Genomic DNA, 14028 nt, shown 5'->3' on the forward strand with positions numbered 1-14028 from the left:
TTATTAAAATCAAATCATATTTCTCCTGCTGTGAGTCAGCAGGATCAAAGGTTTTTAAAAGCTGTGGAATCAGAATCACATAATGGAAAAATACAAAGTTTGATACAGAAGTTATTTATTCTGCTTTTGAAATGTTTAACATTTTGATTGTTATAGAATCTCGTTTATATTTTTAGCTCTTGATAAATTCAGAATAAAAGGCAACTATGATAATTCTTCACAAAAAATATGACTGAATTGTGAAACTGTTTTAAATTGTAGGCAAATATACAGATTCCATAAATTATGACTGAAATGTTCCTGTCAGCAGTTCCATCACCAAGTTAAAGACTTTATATAGATTAATTACTTTCATTTCAACATGTTTCATGTATATTTAATAGCTGCTAAAAGGATCTTTTCTAAAGCTGCTATTAATAAGATCAGGATCCTGATTTCACATGAACTTTTATTCTTTATTCTTAGCTCTAGAAAAGAAAATGTTTTCCAGTGACTTCAGGTCAATGAGGTCATTCAGAAAATAAGATTTTCATGTCAGGTTGTAAATATTAATCTGACATTAACCTCCAGTTATTGTGGGGCAACTGGAAGCTGACTGGTCTCTGATTAATGGGTTTAATGTTTCTGGGAAACAGAACCAGAGGAACATCAGCGACCCGATTCCTGCTGACTGACTGGTCTGGGCTCAGGCTGCTGGTTCCTCCACAGGTCATACTGGTTCTGATCACAGAAACTGGTTTCATAAATCCATCCAGTGACCACTAGAGGGCTCCAGCTGCTGCTTTCCTTCTATGATTTTGTTTATAATTAGCATTTTATTACATTCTAAATAATTTGGGTTCATCTTTTAAATTTTGTCCCCATCCATCAGGCACCGGGCCCAGAGAGTTGGGTCCGGCCCTGCTCTGTCGTCATGACAACTGTGGGAATAAAACCTAGAAAAGCAGAAACCGTTCTGGACCAATGGGCTCTTTGGTTCTGATGGAAACTGGATGTCTGTAACCCTGACCTCTGACCCCGTAGTGTTTGGTGGAATAAGGACCCAGACTGCAGCATGTGGAACCAAACTGTTTATTCCTCCAGAGTTCTACTTGTCCTCCGGCTTGTTGAAGCAGTAGGTCAGGCAGCATTTGCCGCAGTAATGGCGGTCGAAGTGACTCGCCATGAAGACGCCGGCGCCGCACTCGTCAGCTGGACACTCGCGCCGCAGACGGTGGATCTTACCGTTCTCATCCACCTGCAGATAGAAACAGTCAGCAGCTGAAGGGAAGAGGTGCCGCCCTCTGACCCCAGAAGCCCCGCCCACCTTGTAGTACTTGAGCACGGCCAGCTTGACCTTCTTCCTCTTGTGTTTGTTCTTCTTGGGTGTGGTGTAGGACTTCTTCTTCCTCTTCTTGGCGCCGCCTCTCAGCCGCAGCACCAGGTGCAGAGTGGACTCCTGCAAACAGGAAGCGGGTCAGAGCGCCACCTGCAGGCCACCAGAACCAACACTGAGCCGGTCCAGAACCGTTAAGAGATTCTCTGCTGCAGCTGGTTGGTAAAATGTTAATTTGGAGAAAAAGCAGAAAACCTTCGATCTGATTCGGTTTGTGTGGTGATGCTCCACTTCCTGAGCTGAACGTAGGTCAAATGTCTTTATTGTATTAGACTAAAATGATTAGAAATAATCCTGCAATTTAGCAGAAATGATTTTGATCGACTCCAAGGAAAAAGATGGCAGCGATCTCTGGCAATGTTTAAACATTAAGTTTGTTTTATTAATGTTATAACTCCTCACATGGTCAGACTGAAGCTGAAACATGAAGATGATCTGGTTGGTTTTGGTCAATGAATATGTAACTATGTATGATGACAAACAGTGATTGTTAAAATGTTGAACAACATTTCCAGAGTTCAAACTGTCAGTAAGAAAACTAAACATGTTCATTTCATTAAGAACATCTGGAGGATGGAGCTGAACTCGTGACACGGTGTCCAGTTTGGGTTCAGACTCTCAGACTCAGACTGACTTCACGTTTCCTCAGTGATGCATCAAATGTTTCTGAACCAAAACGGATCAGAGGAGAAATGTTGGACCTGCAGCATTCAAAACCTCATGTTTAATTTGATCATTTCAATTCATCTGAAGATAAAATCATCGTGGCCTTATGACCCCAATAACAGCCATAGACAAACAGTTATTAAATATTCTGTAATCCTGTTTTGGATGATAGTGGACGTCTCTGGTTTGTTTTGTTTTGGTTGAACCTTGAGCCTGAAATAAATTTGATATTTTTTATTAAATTGGAATAAAAACAGAACTTCAAAGTTCAGTTCAAGAAATGAACTAAAATATTTCAACTGAATCTGTTCAGAAGAACTGAAAACTGCAGAGTTCTTCTCACCTTCTGGATGTTGTAGTCCGACAGCGTCCGTCCGTCCTCCAGCTGCTTCCCAGCAAAGATCAGCCTCTGCTGGTCAGGAGGGATTCCTGCAGGAACATCAGCAAGAATTTAGACGACCTGGAGACCCCTTCAATGACCTGGAGACCCCTTCAATGACCTCCACAGTCTCAGGTTAAACTGATGGCCCTGACTGGATGAAGCAGCCATCTGGGTTCATGTTTCTAATTTCACTTTGAGGAAGTCTGGAATTGAACCAGCAACTTTTCTGAGCTGCAGATAACCTGTCTTCTACATGAACAGCCAATCAGAGATTCGTTTACTTTAGTTGCAAAGCAGAAGCAAACTATCAGCAAACATGTCAGAACAGATGAACAGAACAGTCACCCTGAGTTTAGAGAAACCCCCCAATATCCACCTATAGATATGAAAAGTTTAATACCTTCTTTAATATGTTGTGAAAATTCTCTGATGTGACTCAGTTTGTAAATATTCTCAGTTAATTACAATTGTCTGGACTTAAGTCATTACTCCAGCTAATTTCATCAAATGAGATGATAGATTTCATTTGTAAAGACATAAACATGAAGTTGGTGTAAAACTGAAAAAGTGCCTTTAAAAAATTCTAAACTATGTAGACATTTTTAATTATGAAATAAATTAGGTCATTATTAGAATCAGAAGTATAATATCTAAGACATTCGTTCATAGGAACTTCTTCCTTCAGTTTTAATATAAAGTCCAGCTGGATCTCATTTAGAGGCGTTCAGGGTCACCAGGATCAATCAGAACCACCTGAATGGATCGACCGCAGCTGACACTCACCTTCCTTGTCCTGGATCTTAGCCTTGACATTTTCAATAGTATCTGAAGGTTCAACCTGGAAAATAAAAACACATGTAACCTGATGGCATTGAATAAAACCACTGCATGAGCTCCAACACTGAGTTCTTCAATCTGCTCCGTTTAAACGAACCTCTGCGGCTACACGTGTTTACTGCTCTACCAACTTTAGCCACGTAGCTTCAGGTTAGCCGCGTTTTATGACCAACCGAAGCATTATTACCTTATACATCAACATAATCAGAAAACAAGCTTAATATGTGCTCCTTTAAATAGTAAAACTCCGATTAACCGCAGTAAGTAAACGCCGCCACCCTCCATCACGCTCACCTCGAGGGTTATAGTTTTCCCCGTGAGGGTTTTCACGAAAATCTGCATCGTGAGGTTCGGTCCACCTGTACGGAAACACACGGAGAGACTATCGGAACCCACTCTGATTGAAAACTGATCCAAAATGCTGTTACATTTTATTAAAAAGTGATAAAAACACGCAGCACCACTCACCACCGGTTCACTCCTAATGGCGGATCCTGAGAAGAGGACCTCAAAGGGGAAAGAACGGGGTTTCCTACACGCGCTTCAACGGAGGTAGCTGGCATTTATTGTGCCTGATTAAAAAACAGAAACAGTATTTTTGTATCGTCGTAGTTTACTTTTGATTATAACATATTTCGGCCCTGTATATATCAAAATAAAATTCTTGAAATAATATAACTCAAATGATCAAAAACATGATTTTAAGAGGTCCTTGGTTTCCATGGTAACACCACGATTGCTATGTTACTGACGGCTAACACGCAGAAGAGTTAACGTTGGTTTAATACTAGATAATAACAAGATGAATAAAGAACAGAATGACACAGAAGATCCAGAAATGAGTCCCGTGATGGATGTAGAGGTGTGTGAGAGTGACGAGACGTTTGTTCAGTCTCTAAACGACTTTATCGAGAAAGAGAAGGAGTACCTGCAGTGTCCAGAAGAGGGCACTGATGAGCTGCGATACATCGTCTACCGCTCCGCGTTCAACAAGGTGAGCGAGTCAGCTGAGAAAATAAGGGTTGAATGGGTTAAATGTTTTACACAAAACTCTTATGGAAGTTCTAATTCGGATATTATGAACAGGTGAAGGATTTTATTAACCATTTAAATGTTTTCTTTTGGTCCTTGATGTTTTCCTTCATGTGATCCAGACTTTCTTCTCCTCTGGAACAACTGCTCTCTGAGTTTTCTAGAGATTTTTCAGTTTTTGTCCATTTTATACAGGACGTTGCAGAACTATTCACCCTCTTATGCAGTTTTTCCAGTCCAAACTCAAACCTCAAAGTAGAAAAGACACAACTATTCTTGATTTTCTTTTACAGATAACAATCTGGAAAGTGTGGCATGTCTTTGTATTCAGCTCTCCTGAGCCTGCTGCAGGTCTTTTGGGTTTCTCTGACCATCTGACAAGCTCTGATCATCTAGACTAGGTTCTGTCAGCCTGGAAGGTTAACCTCCACCACAGTCTCAGGTTCATCACTGAGGAACCAGACTGAACCCAAACTGAGTGGCAGTGATGGACACCGCTCACGGTCACTAACTCTAAAGCGCTAGCAATAAGCGCTAGCGCTAGTATATTAGATACACCAACATGATACTTAGCCGAAGCTAATGCTAAAGCGTTTATTTCAACCATGTTTACATCCACCATGTGTAGGTGACACAAACAGACTCTTAAATTGGCACGTTAGAATTTATCTCAAATAATTAACTAAAGGTGCCTTAAGTATGCTAAACATTGTCAAAGCTAGCAAACATGCTAAAGAGCTGAATGTAAAATTAGCTCTGCTGTTAGCCTAGCGTATCAGAGATCTCCGGGAAGAACCTGGAAGTGATCCGGTCGGGTTTAACAGAATGTTCTGGAGCCGTACAGGTCCGGTCTGTATCTTGCAGGTGATTGGTCGAGCCTCGGCCTATAGGAGGCTCCTGCTGGACATAAAGTCAGAGTACGATGGCGTCATCAGGGAGATGAAGAGGAGGGAGGAGGAAGCTGCGGCGTCCCGCCTGCAGTCCCTGCTGGGTTATGCGGCTCACATCACTCACAGGTGAGGCTGCTGGTTCTGGTGGGGACCGGTCGGGTCCAAACAGCACCACAGGTTCACCAGCATGTCTGCTCTCTTTCCAGAACCATGGTCCTCCAGAACCAGACAGCAGAACTTCAGCAGGAGGTCCAGAGGCTGAAGGCCACCACCCAGAGCCAGCTGATACCAGGTTCTGTTGGACTTACTGGGCCGAATGTTCTGGATGGGCTTCCGAACCTCTGATGACCCGCCTCTCTGCTTTCTGCAGGTCTGACTGTGGCCCAGTCCGAAGACCCGGAGGTTCTGCTGGTCCATCTGGACCACCTGAAGACGCGGAGAGACGGCCTGCTGGACCGGAAGATCCTGTGTGGTCCTGTGGAGGTCCAGACCCAGCTGACCTTTGACCTGCAAGTGTACCAGCTCCACAGAGACCTCCTGAGGGCCCAGAACCAGCAGCTGATGACCCGGTATGGAAACTGGGTCGGATCAGAACATCTGAGGTCATGAAGGTTCCTCCAGCAGACTGTAGGTCAACCAGAACCAGAACCAGAACCAGAACCCGGCTTTAGCCTCAGATTATTTTAACTTAAACATCAACAGAAACATAAACATTTACAGAACACAGAACAGAGTCCGGTCCAGAGTCCGGTCCAGAATCTGGTCCAATTTCTGGTTCCTGCCTCCCTGATCCTCCTGCATTTCCCCTCCGGTCCAGCAGGTGGCGCTGCAGCTCTGACCCGTGATCTCTGCAGGTTCCGGCGCCTAAAGCTGCTGGGTCAACGTCTGACGGTCTGGGAGGAATCGGGTCAGACGTTTCCACTGGAGGAGCTGCTGCGTTCTGTCATCCAGAACCTCCAGGAGATCGGAACCGACGTGCAGGACGAAGGTCCGACTTCACATCCTGGAAATGAACTGATGGTTCTGGTGTCAGCAGGTTCTGGTTCTGGACGTGATCCACCAGAACCGTTCAGAACCTTTGCTGTCCGTCCTGCAGGCGGTGATGAAGAGCCGTTCTGCATCCCAGCTGAGCTGCTGGAAGAAGAGGAACCGACCGGGCTGGACGAGTCCAAACTGCTGAGGAACCACCTGGACAGGTCTGGTTCTACGGGTCAGAACCAGACCCAGGCAGAACCATGACGCCTGGGCCTGCCTGGACTACAACCAGTAACTGACTCTGGTTCTGGCTGTAGTTCTAACCGGTTCTGGTTCTGTTCCCCAGGTTCCTGGACCTGTTCCGGTCCTCCCAGTACGAGGCGGCGGCCCTCCATGCGGCCCGGTCTCCGGTCCTGAGGGACTCGGACACCATGGAGATGTTCCGAGGTTCAGAACCAGAACCTCCCCCAGAACCTCCCCCAGAACCCGGCTGATTCTGGTTCTGTTCCCTCAGGTGTTCGGGCCCCGCCGGGCTCCACCCCTCCACTGCTGCTGTTCTTCCGGGCGCTGCTGGTTACCGCGGCGACAGGCAGCCGGCTGTCGGCGGCGCTGTCGCTAAGGGGCGTGTCCTCGGCTCTGCAGCACGGAGACGTGCAGCTCATCGCTAACGCCGTCACGCTCAACAAGTGAGGTTCTGACCCGGTTCTGAAAGCAACGTTCAGAAACACAACAGAGGAAAAACGACAAAATGAATGAAAATATTTATTCCTGTAAAGTGACCTAATTCATCTGAGGTCCAGCCAACTGGTGCCAGCCACACTAATCAGCTGGAGCTTCTCCAGTGAATCTGTTGGGTTGGATCCAGTGGTCGGTTCTGCTAGAACCGAGGAGAACCGAAAGCAGAAAGAATTAGCAGCTCATTTTGAAATCCCAGCCTGGTCCTTCAGACTCCCTGCATGTTTCAGGTGTTTCCTGTTTCAGCCCAGGTGAGTTTAGAGGACAGGTGAGTTTAGGGGACAGGTGAGTTCAGTGGACAGGTGAGTTTAGAGGACAGGTGAGTTCAGTGGACAGGTGAGTTTAGAGGACAGGTGAGTTTAGAGGACAGGTGAGTTTAGGGGACAGGTGAGTTCAGTGGACAGGTGAGTTTAGAGGACAGGTGAGTTTAGAGGACAGGTGAGTTTAGAGGACAGGTGAGTTTAGGGGACAGGTGAGTTCAGAGGACAGGTGAGTTTAGAGGACAGGTGAGTTTAGAGGACAGGTGAGTTTAGAGGACAGGTGAGTTTAGGGGACAGGTGAGTTCAGTGGACAGGTGAGTTTAGAGGACAGGTGAGTTCAGTGGACAGGTGAGTTTAGAGGACAGGTGAGTTTAGAGGACAGGTGAGTTCAGTGGACAGGTGAGTTCAGAGGACAGGTGAGTTTAGAGGACAGGTGAGTTTAGGGGACAGGTGAGTTCAGTGGACAGGTGAGTTTAGAGGACAGGTGAGTTCAGTGGACAGGTGAGTTTAGAGGACAGGTGAGTTTAGAGGACAGGTGAGTTTAGGGGACAGGTGAGTTCAGTGGACAGGTGAGTTTAGAGGACAGGTGAGTTCAGTGGACAGGTGAGTTTAGTGGACAGGTGAGTTCAGAGGACAGGTGAGTTCAGAGGACAGGTGAGTTCAGAGGACAGGTGTTTGCTGAGCTGCAATCAGCTGACATTAAAGCAGGAAACTTTTTTTTTTTTTTTCTTTCGAAAAATTTTTATTGTTACTGTAAACATTTAAAAACATTACATTGTTGCAATTATTCAGAAATTTCTAAAAACTTTCAAATTCATCAATTTAGGCTAAAAGAAGCTAAGAACAAGAATTATAAAATACAAAATCTCTGTGGGTTAAAAGTTGAGCAGGACCGGGTGACTCCTTCCAAAGTCCGGAGCCGTCCCGTCCTTCCAGACAGCGCTTGGTGCTCAGAGGGGATCCCGCCCTGAAGCTCCTTCCCTCCTGCCTCACCCGGAGAGCCGGGCCGCCGCTGCTTGGACCTCTGTTCGTGGAGCGCCGGCTCCTTCGTCCACAGAGGCGCAGGCGATTCTTCTTAGTGGCTGTGTCCTTGGCGCGCCACCTGCAGCCCTTGATGTTCCTCTTTTGCTGCCGCCATCCGGATCACAGCCACTGGGGGCATCTGCCTGCGCCTGCTCACCAGCAAGTTTCTGGAGGTCCAAATGGCGTCTTTGATGGTGGCTGGGGTGAGCCACATCTCAGCGAAGTCTTTTTTAGTCATTTTCTGCTGGCTCACCCCGTACAGCACTAACTGTCCATGGAGGACCTCCCTTGCTGGCAAGTGTGGGAATTGCAAGGAGCCGGCCTTCGCCCACAGGTCCACAGCAGCACTGCACTCCCACAGCAGGGGCCACACCGACTCCGGCGCGCCACAACCGGGTCGGGGGCAGATGGACGTTGCAGACATGCCGCGGGAGCATAACGGCTCTGACCGGCAGGATCCCATGAGCCACCATCCATGACATCCTGGAGTCTGTTTGGAAGGACGGGATGGCTCACGTTGCGCCAAACGGTGGAGGCGTCTCCGTACAGGAGGCCGCGCACTGGAGTCACTGGTTCCCGGTCCTGCACAACAGGGACAATAAAACAATTAGTTAAAATCTTGTTCTCCTCTCCTTCCAGTCCAAAATGTTCTAAAAATTTCCGAATAAAAGCATATATAAGAGAAAGATTAAAACCTACTGGGGTTCTAAAATCTCTTATTTTTAATTTTCTGTTTCTTTTTCTGTCTAAAAAGTCATACCTGTCTTGTTTGTCATTAAAGCCATAAATATTTAAGAGGTTAAAATCCTGTCCGTTAAAAGTCAGATTTGCTAAAAGTGCTCGTCCCTCTCTCACCACGGTGCTCCCCTCCACCAAGATGTGCGGGTTGTTTATTAAAATGGCCACGCCGTCATTTTTATTTTCGTTGCAGGAAACATGTGAAACCTTCAGGTTGGTGCGGCTGGAGGACCCGGCTGGGAAACGCTTCGATTCCCTTCAGTTCATTTCTCCAGAATAATCCTGAAACGTTCAACATTTGCGTTGAGGTTTTGGTTACAAACTGTAGAGAATAATTCTAGCAGTTAGCTGCTTATATTCATGCTCTTATTGTGAAGGAGCTGAAGATAACGCAGCAGTTTCATTTCCTCTCCTGTTTTCAGCCCTTGATGCGATGAAGCAAATGACGTTTATTCTGTACCCAGAATGCATCACTGTAGACGGTTAATAACCTCCTGATGTCCTGCTGCTTCTGACCGAAGCCTACCGTTGCTAATCAGGCTAATTTAGCATCCGAGTTAGCAAAGCTCAACAACTATAAAACTGAAACAACAAGTGAAAGTTTCTTCTGTGAAGAATCACTTCCTGAAGCTCAAACAAACAGAGAGACATGTAGTAACAAACTGGCCCTGTGGAGGGCGACGTGTGCTGTAGCATTAGCTTCTGCTAAATATTGTATTGGTATAGTGCTTTGGTATTAGTGGAGCTAATGTTTCTGATTAGTGCTTAAGTGTCAATTAAAATAATACCTTAGATTAGCTCTTTAGGGTTAATGGAGCTAACTGTTAGCCTAGCGGTGCCAACTGTTAGCCTAGCGGTGCCCAGGCCGAACTCACAGCCTGAGGAACCAGAGAGTCCAAATCCAAAAGGCTCGAGGGAAAATCCTCTGGTCTGAGATGGATGGGCATCCATCTCAGACGCTTTGGGTCGAGACTTGAGCTCTAGCGTGTGATTGGACCGGACTGAGGTCGGGATCTGGATTAGATTCTGAATCGGGTTCTGGTCGAGTTCTGGTGTAACTGGGGCGTCCCCCTCAGGCTGACCTTCTCTGAGGCTGTGGGCGACGCGCTCGCTGAGCATGCTCAGAGGAACCAGGGCGTGGCTGACCTCTGCCTGGCTCTGGCCTCCACCGTCTACCAGGCCTGCAGCCTCCACCAGAAGATCGCACTGAGCATGTGCAGGAGAGGCCTGGTGCACGGCGCCGCCGAGGTCATCAAGAGGAAGCAGCTCACCACAGGTCAGCCTGTTTCTCTGGGTCCGACCAGAACCAGAACCTGCAGGTTCTCATGAACTGTGTGTCTCATGTCTCTCTGTCTTTGTGAGGACTTCCCGGTCCGACCAGAACTAGAACCTGTCCTGTGTGTATCCAGAGGAGAGGGTTCTGTGTTCTGTGTGGGTTCTGTCCCATGCGCCCAGCCTGTCGCTCCTCCAGCTGCTGACCAACGCAGACGAAAACGGGGAGGCGGCCATCTTGTCTGTGGGCGGGACCTTTGCCTCCATGCTGGCGGACTTCAACCAGAACCGGCTGGCTCTGGAGCTTCTGGAAGGGTTCCTGAGGAGAGGTCCAGGTGAGTGCGTTGGTTCTGACCCGGGCCGGATTCGAGACGTCCTGACGCGTCCCTGTCTTCTCAGACGTGCTGGCGACGGCCATCTTGGGGGACAGCAGCTGCTCGGTGGACGTCTGGGACCAGGTGGCGGCGCTGTGCGCTGAACTGGACCGGGCCGACCTGAGCCGGGCCATCCGCTCCATCCTGCACGGACCTCGATCCTGGACATCGGACCTGGAAGGGGAATGGGTCATGGAGCATGTCTTCCTGTGAGACAGGAAGTGGAGGATGGAAACAGGAAGCGGAGGACAGAGACAGGAAGTGGATTAGCGCGTTAGCCGCTGGTTTTAACCTGCTGTCTCTGTTCTGCCTGAATTTTCTCTCTGTGATAATAAATGATTGTTTTCTGCCGTTAGCGGTTCTGCTGGGTTTGGATCCGGTATCTGCCTACGGTCACCGACGCTACAAGGCTTTTAGTGTTTTCAGCTTCATTTTGTGCTTTATGTTTTATGTTGGGCTGCTTATAATTATAATTTTCCATATTTATGGAAGAAGCTGGATTCATTTCCCAAAATAAAAACTTTATTTCCTTTCATGAAAGTGAGACGATTCACAAAAACACATTTTAGTTTAATTTCCCTAAACATTCACCTCTGATCCCCAGCAGGTTGACCTCTGACCCCCAGCAGGTTGACCTCTGACCCCCCAGTAGGTTGACCTCTGACCCCCAGCAGGTTGACCTCTGACCCCCAGCAGGTTGACCTCTGACCCCCAGCAGGTTGACCTCTGACCCCCCAGTAGGTTGACCTCTGACCCCCAGCAGGTTGACCTCTGACCCCCAGCAGGTTGACCTCTGACCCCCAGTAGGTTGACCTCTGACCCCCAGCATCCCCACGGTCCAGACTGAGCTTCCTCTCTGCGCGTCAGAACCGGCTCAGTCAATTCTCAGTTCACGGGTTCTTAAACAGAACCAGAACCCAACAGAACCTCACTCTGTCAAACCTTGGGTCCGGACCTGATCCGGGCTGGTACCAGCGGATTCAGACAGGTCAGAACCAACCAAGGCCTGAACAAGCAGCAGCCAGTAGACCAGAACCAGAACCGGACCCAGTTCTCCCACCTACAGTCTGTGACATCACTTCCTGTCTGCTCTCTGCTCTCTCCCAGCAGAGCCAAGGTAAAGGTCAGAGGTCACGTCACCATGGAGACGATGACATCATCAGAGGAGGAATGTGGGTCAGTATCTGGATCTGGGCTGGTTCTGATACGGATCAGAACCAGAACCTAGTTTTATTTCTTACACTGACTATTTGATTTGGTTCTGGTGGTTCTGAACCGGTTTGGAGAGGTTCTGGACCTCTTTATGCCTGGCCCTGGTTCTGTTAGAACCGGTCTCAGTCCGGTTCAGGACATTTTGACGACCAGAACCGGACCACAGTAAAGCTGTGAAGCTTCCCAGTTAGAAACCAGATAAACCAGTCCAGATGCAGACTCAGAGGCGCCCCCTGCTGGAGGGAGCGGCTACTTCATCCATTGTCTCAACCTTTGACCCCAGCGGGTCGGGAGGTGCTGGTTCCGTTGGGGCCCCAGGTGGGGTCACCTGGACAGGTCACCAGTCTGCCGCAGGGAGCAGGAATTTATCGATCTTTAAATAATGAGACTTTTTTTCATCATAATTTATCTTTTTCTGCTTAATTTATTGTTTTCTGTCACAGAATCACTTTGAAGAAACTCCAATAAAACTTAATTTCTCTTTGTGATGTTTAAGTTTATTTTTTATTATTAATTTTAATTAAATTAGAAAAAATCCTGAAGAAACACCAAAAATTTTTTGATTAATAAAGTTGTTTAAAATGTTTTTTCTGCACTCGTTTATTCACAGAAACATAAAATACTTCGAGCTTCCAGAACCAAAACCTTTGGACTGGGTTTGGTTCCGCGGGAGGCTGATGATGATGATGATGATGATGATGATGATGATGATGATGATGATGATGATGATGATGATGATGATGATGATGATGATGATGGTTGTTTACAGGATGAAGATGCTGCTGGTCACGTGATCAGCAGACATGGTGGAAACTTCAGCATCATAAACCTGATGTGAACTGGACTTTGGATCCTCTGCGGCTCGTTGGCCCGGTTCCGACCGCTCCGGCGCTGTAAACAGACTAGGTGTTGCTAGGCAACGGCTGCTAATCGGAGCAGTTGCTGGCATCATCTTCATCACCATCATCACCATCCTGCTGAGAGGCTAAAGATAACCCAGAGAGTCAGACAGAACCACCCGGTCCGGTCCGGCCTGGCAGGCCCGAACCTCCCGCTGGTTCAGGAGCTGCAAACATCCAGAAGGTTATTTGATAAATGAGTCAGCAGAACGGGTTAAGATGAAACCGAACCGGTCTGGTTCTGAACCGGTCTGGTTCTGACCCGTTTCCGTCTCATGACTCAGTTCTGTTCATGTTCATCCAGGAACGGAGTCAGACCAGGACCGTTCAAGAAGAGAACCGGTCACTCTTCTCATCTCCATCTGTCAGAACCGGTTGCCCTGGTAACCTCCTTCACAATAAGAGCCTCTGAGCTGATCATGGCTGACCCAGAAGAAGAGAAGCTTCTCCTGCTGTGACTTGGCTCACATGTCGCCGGCTGCATGGCTCCACGTGAAGCCCCCATAAATACCCCGGACCGGAGTATTTATGGGGTACATCGGGGTATTTATGCCCCCCTGTTGTCCCCTGTTGCCCTGGATCCCAGCCCAGCTGCTCTGCTGCCACCGGATCGATCCCTCCTCCTCCTCCACTGCAGCTCCACCGCTCTAGGGGTGGAGCCCTCATTTCCCAGCTGGCCTGAACGCAGCACGGCTCCGTCCCGCAGCGGTAGGAACGTTGCGTGACTCCTGATGAGTCCACAGCTGCTGCTGCACATCTGGGCCCATGGCGACTGCAGCTTCCGCTCCTGGACTTCCGGTCTGACCCCCATCACCACCCCGCCACCACCATGCCGCAGTGGTTCACAGGCTCGACTCATTACTGCATAACATTTTATCTTTTGCATTAATATTTTATTATTATATTTTTAGTTCGTATTTCTAGTATTCGTATTTTTTAAAATCTTATTTGAATTTTGATGATGAATTTATTTCAGCCAGAATAAATAAATAAATAAATAAAGTAGTTCTTACATTGTTCTGTTTGAAACACCCAGTTACCATCAAAATACTCCAGTTATGTATCTGAAAATAAGTGTCTTATTTTAATTTTTAGGTTATTACTTTACTTTTTTACATTAATTTGTTTATTACTCTTGGTTAGTTAGTTAGTTTTTTATGTTGTTTATTTTTTTATTTATGTACTTTTAAAAATGTGTTTTATTTTATTTATTTTTGCATGTTTTTGTCATTTTGTTTGAAATGTACAGTGTCCTTACGTGTTTTGAGTGGGCTTCTAAATAAATAAATTATTATTATTACTATTACTATTATTATTATTATTATTATTATTATTATTATTATTATTATTATTATTAT

At 46.9% G+C, this 14028-nt stretch overlaps 2 protein-coding genes and 1 long non-coding RNA gene across 4 annotated transcripts; 2 read left to right on the top strand and 1 right to left on the bottom strand.

Moving 5' to 3' along the window:
- Positions 1–1055: 1055 nt before the first annotated feature.
- rps27a (ribosomal protein S27a) lies at positions 1056–3817 on the bottom strand. Its single transcript, XM_005812611.2, has 6 exons — positions 3729–3817; positions 3555–3619; positions 3207–3261; positions 2385–2470; positions 1307–1438; positions 1056–1237 (listed from the first exon to the last, which is right to left on the bottom strand). The coding sequence occupies exons 2-6, from the start codon at positions 3600–3602 to the stop codon at positions 1088–1090; spliced, it is 471 nt and encodes a 156-aa protein (XP_005812668.1). The 5' UTR covers positions 3603–3619; positions 3729–3817; the 3' UTR covers positions 1056–1087.
- A 98-nt stretch (positions 3818–3915) lies between these two features.
- Positions 3916–11233, top strand: clhc1 (clathrin heavy chain linker domain containing 1). Of its 2 annotated transcripts, XM_023327142.1 has the most exons (11): positions 3916–4254; positions 5157–5308; positions 5389–5474; positions 5553–5751; positions 6037–6170; positions 6279–6378; positions 6504–6604; positions 6672–6843; positions 9990–10189; positions 10323–10520; positions 10585–11233. In XM_023327142.1, exons 1-11 carry the CDS (start codon positions 4063–4065, stop codon positions 10770–10772), a joined length of 1722 nt encoding a protein of 573 aa, XP_023182910.1. In that variant the 5' UTR covers positions 3916–4062; the 3' UTR covers positions 10773–11233. The 2 variants fall into 2 exon arrangements, with proteins under 2 accessions (XP_023182910.1, XP_014329418.1); XM_014473932.2 differs by having other exon boundaries at positions 6037–6378.
- Positions 11234–11323: 90 nt separating this feature from the next.
- LOC111606512 lies at positions 11324–13582 on the top strand. Its single transcript, XR_002752056.1, has 3 exons — positions 11324–11735; positions 12541–12854; positions 12975–13582. It is a non-coding gene; the product is annotated as an uncharacterized LOC111606512 (long non-coding RNA).
- The last annotated feature ends 446 nt before the right edge of the window (positions 13583–14028 follow it).

This window comes from Xiphophorus maculatus, chromosome 22, assembly GCF_002775205.1.
Source record: "Xiphophorus maculatus strain JP 163 A chromosome 22, X_maculatus-5.0-male, whole genome shotgun sequence".
Taxonomy (NCBI): domain Eukaryota; kingdom Metazoa; phylum Chordata; class Actinopteri; order Cyprinodontiformes; family Poeciliidae; genus Xiphophorus; species Xiphophorus maculatus.

Coding starts and splice junctions, on each gene's coding strand:
- rps27a (XM_005812611.2), bottom strand. CDS start 3,602: ATGCAGATTTTCGTGAAAACCCTCACGGGGAAAACTATAACCCTCGAG. Junction 3,262..3,554: donor GGAAAACTATAACCCTCGAG/GTGAGCGTGATG, acceptor TTTATTTTCCAG/GTTGAACCTTCAGATACTAT. Junction 1,238..1,306: donor CCGTGCTCAAGTACTACAAG/GTGGGCGGGGCT, acceptor TTCTATCTGCAG/GTGGATGAGAACGGTAAGAT.
- clhc1 (XM_014473932.2), top strand. CDS start 4,063: ATGAATAAAGAACAGAATGACACAGAAGATCCAGAAATGAGTCCCGTG. Junction 4,255..5,156: donor ACCGCTCCGCGTTCAACAAG/GTGAGCGAGTCA, acceptor TGTATCTTGCAG/GTGATTGGTCGAGCCTCGGC. Junction 5,475..5,552: donor CCAGAGCCAGCTGATACCAG/GTTCTGTTGGAC, acceptor TGCTTTCTGCAG/GTCTGACTGTGGCCCAGTCC.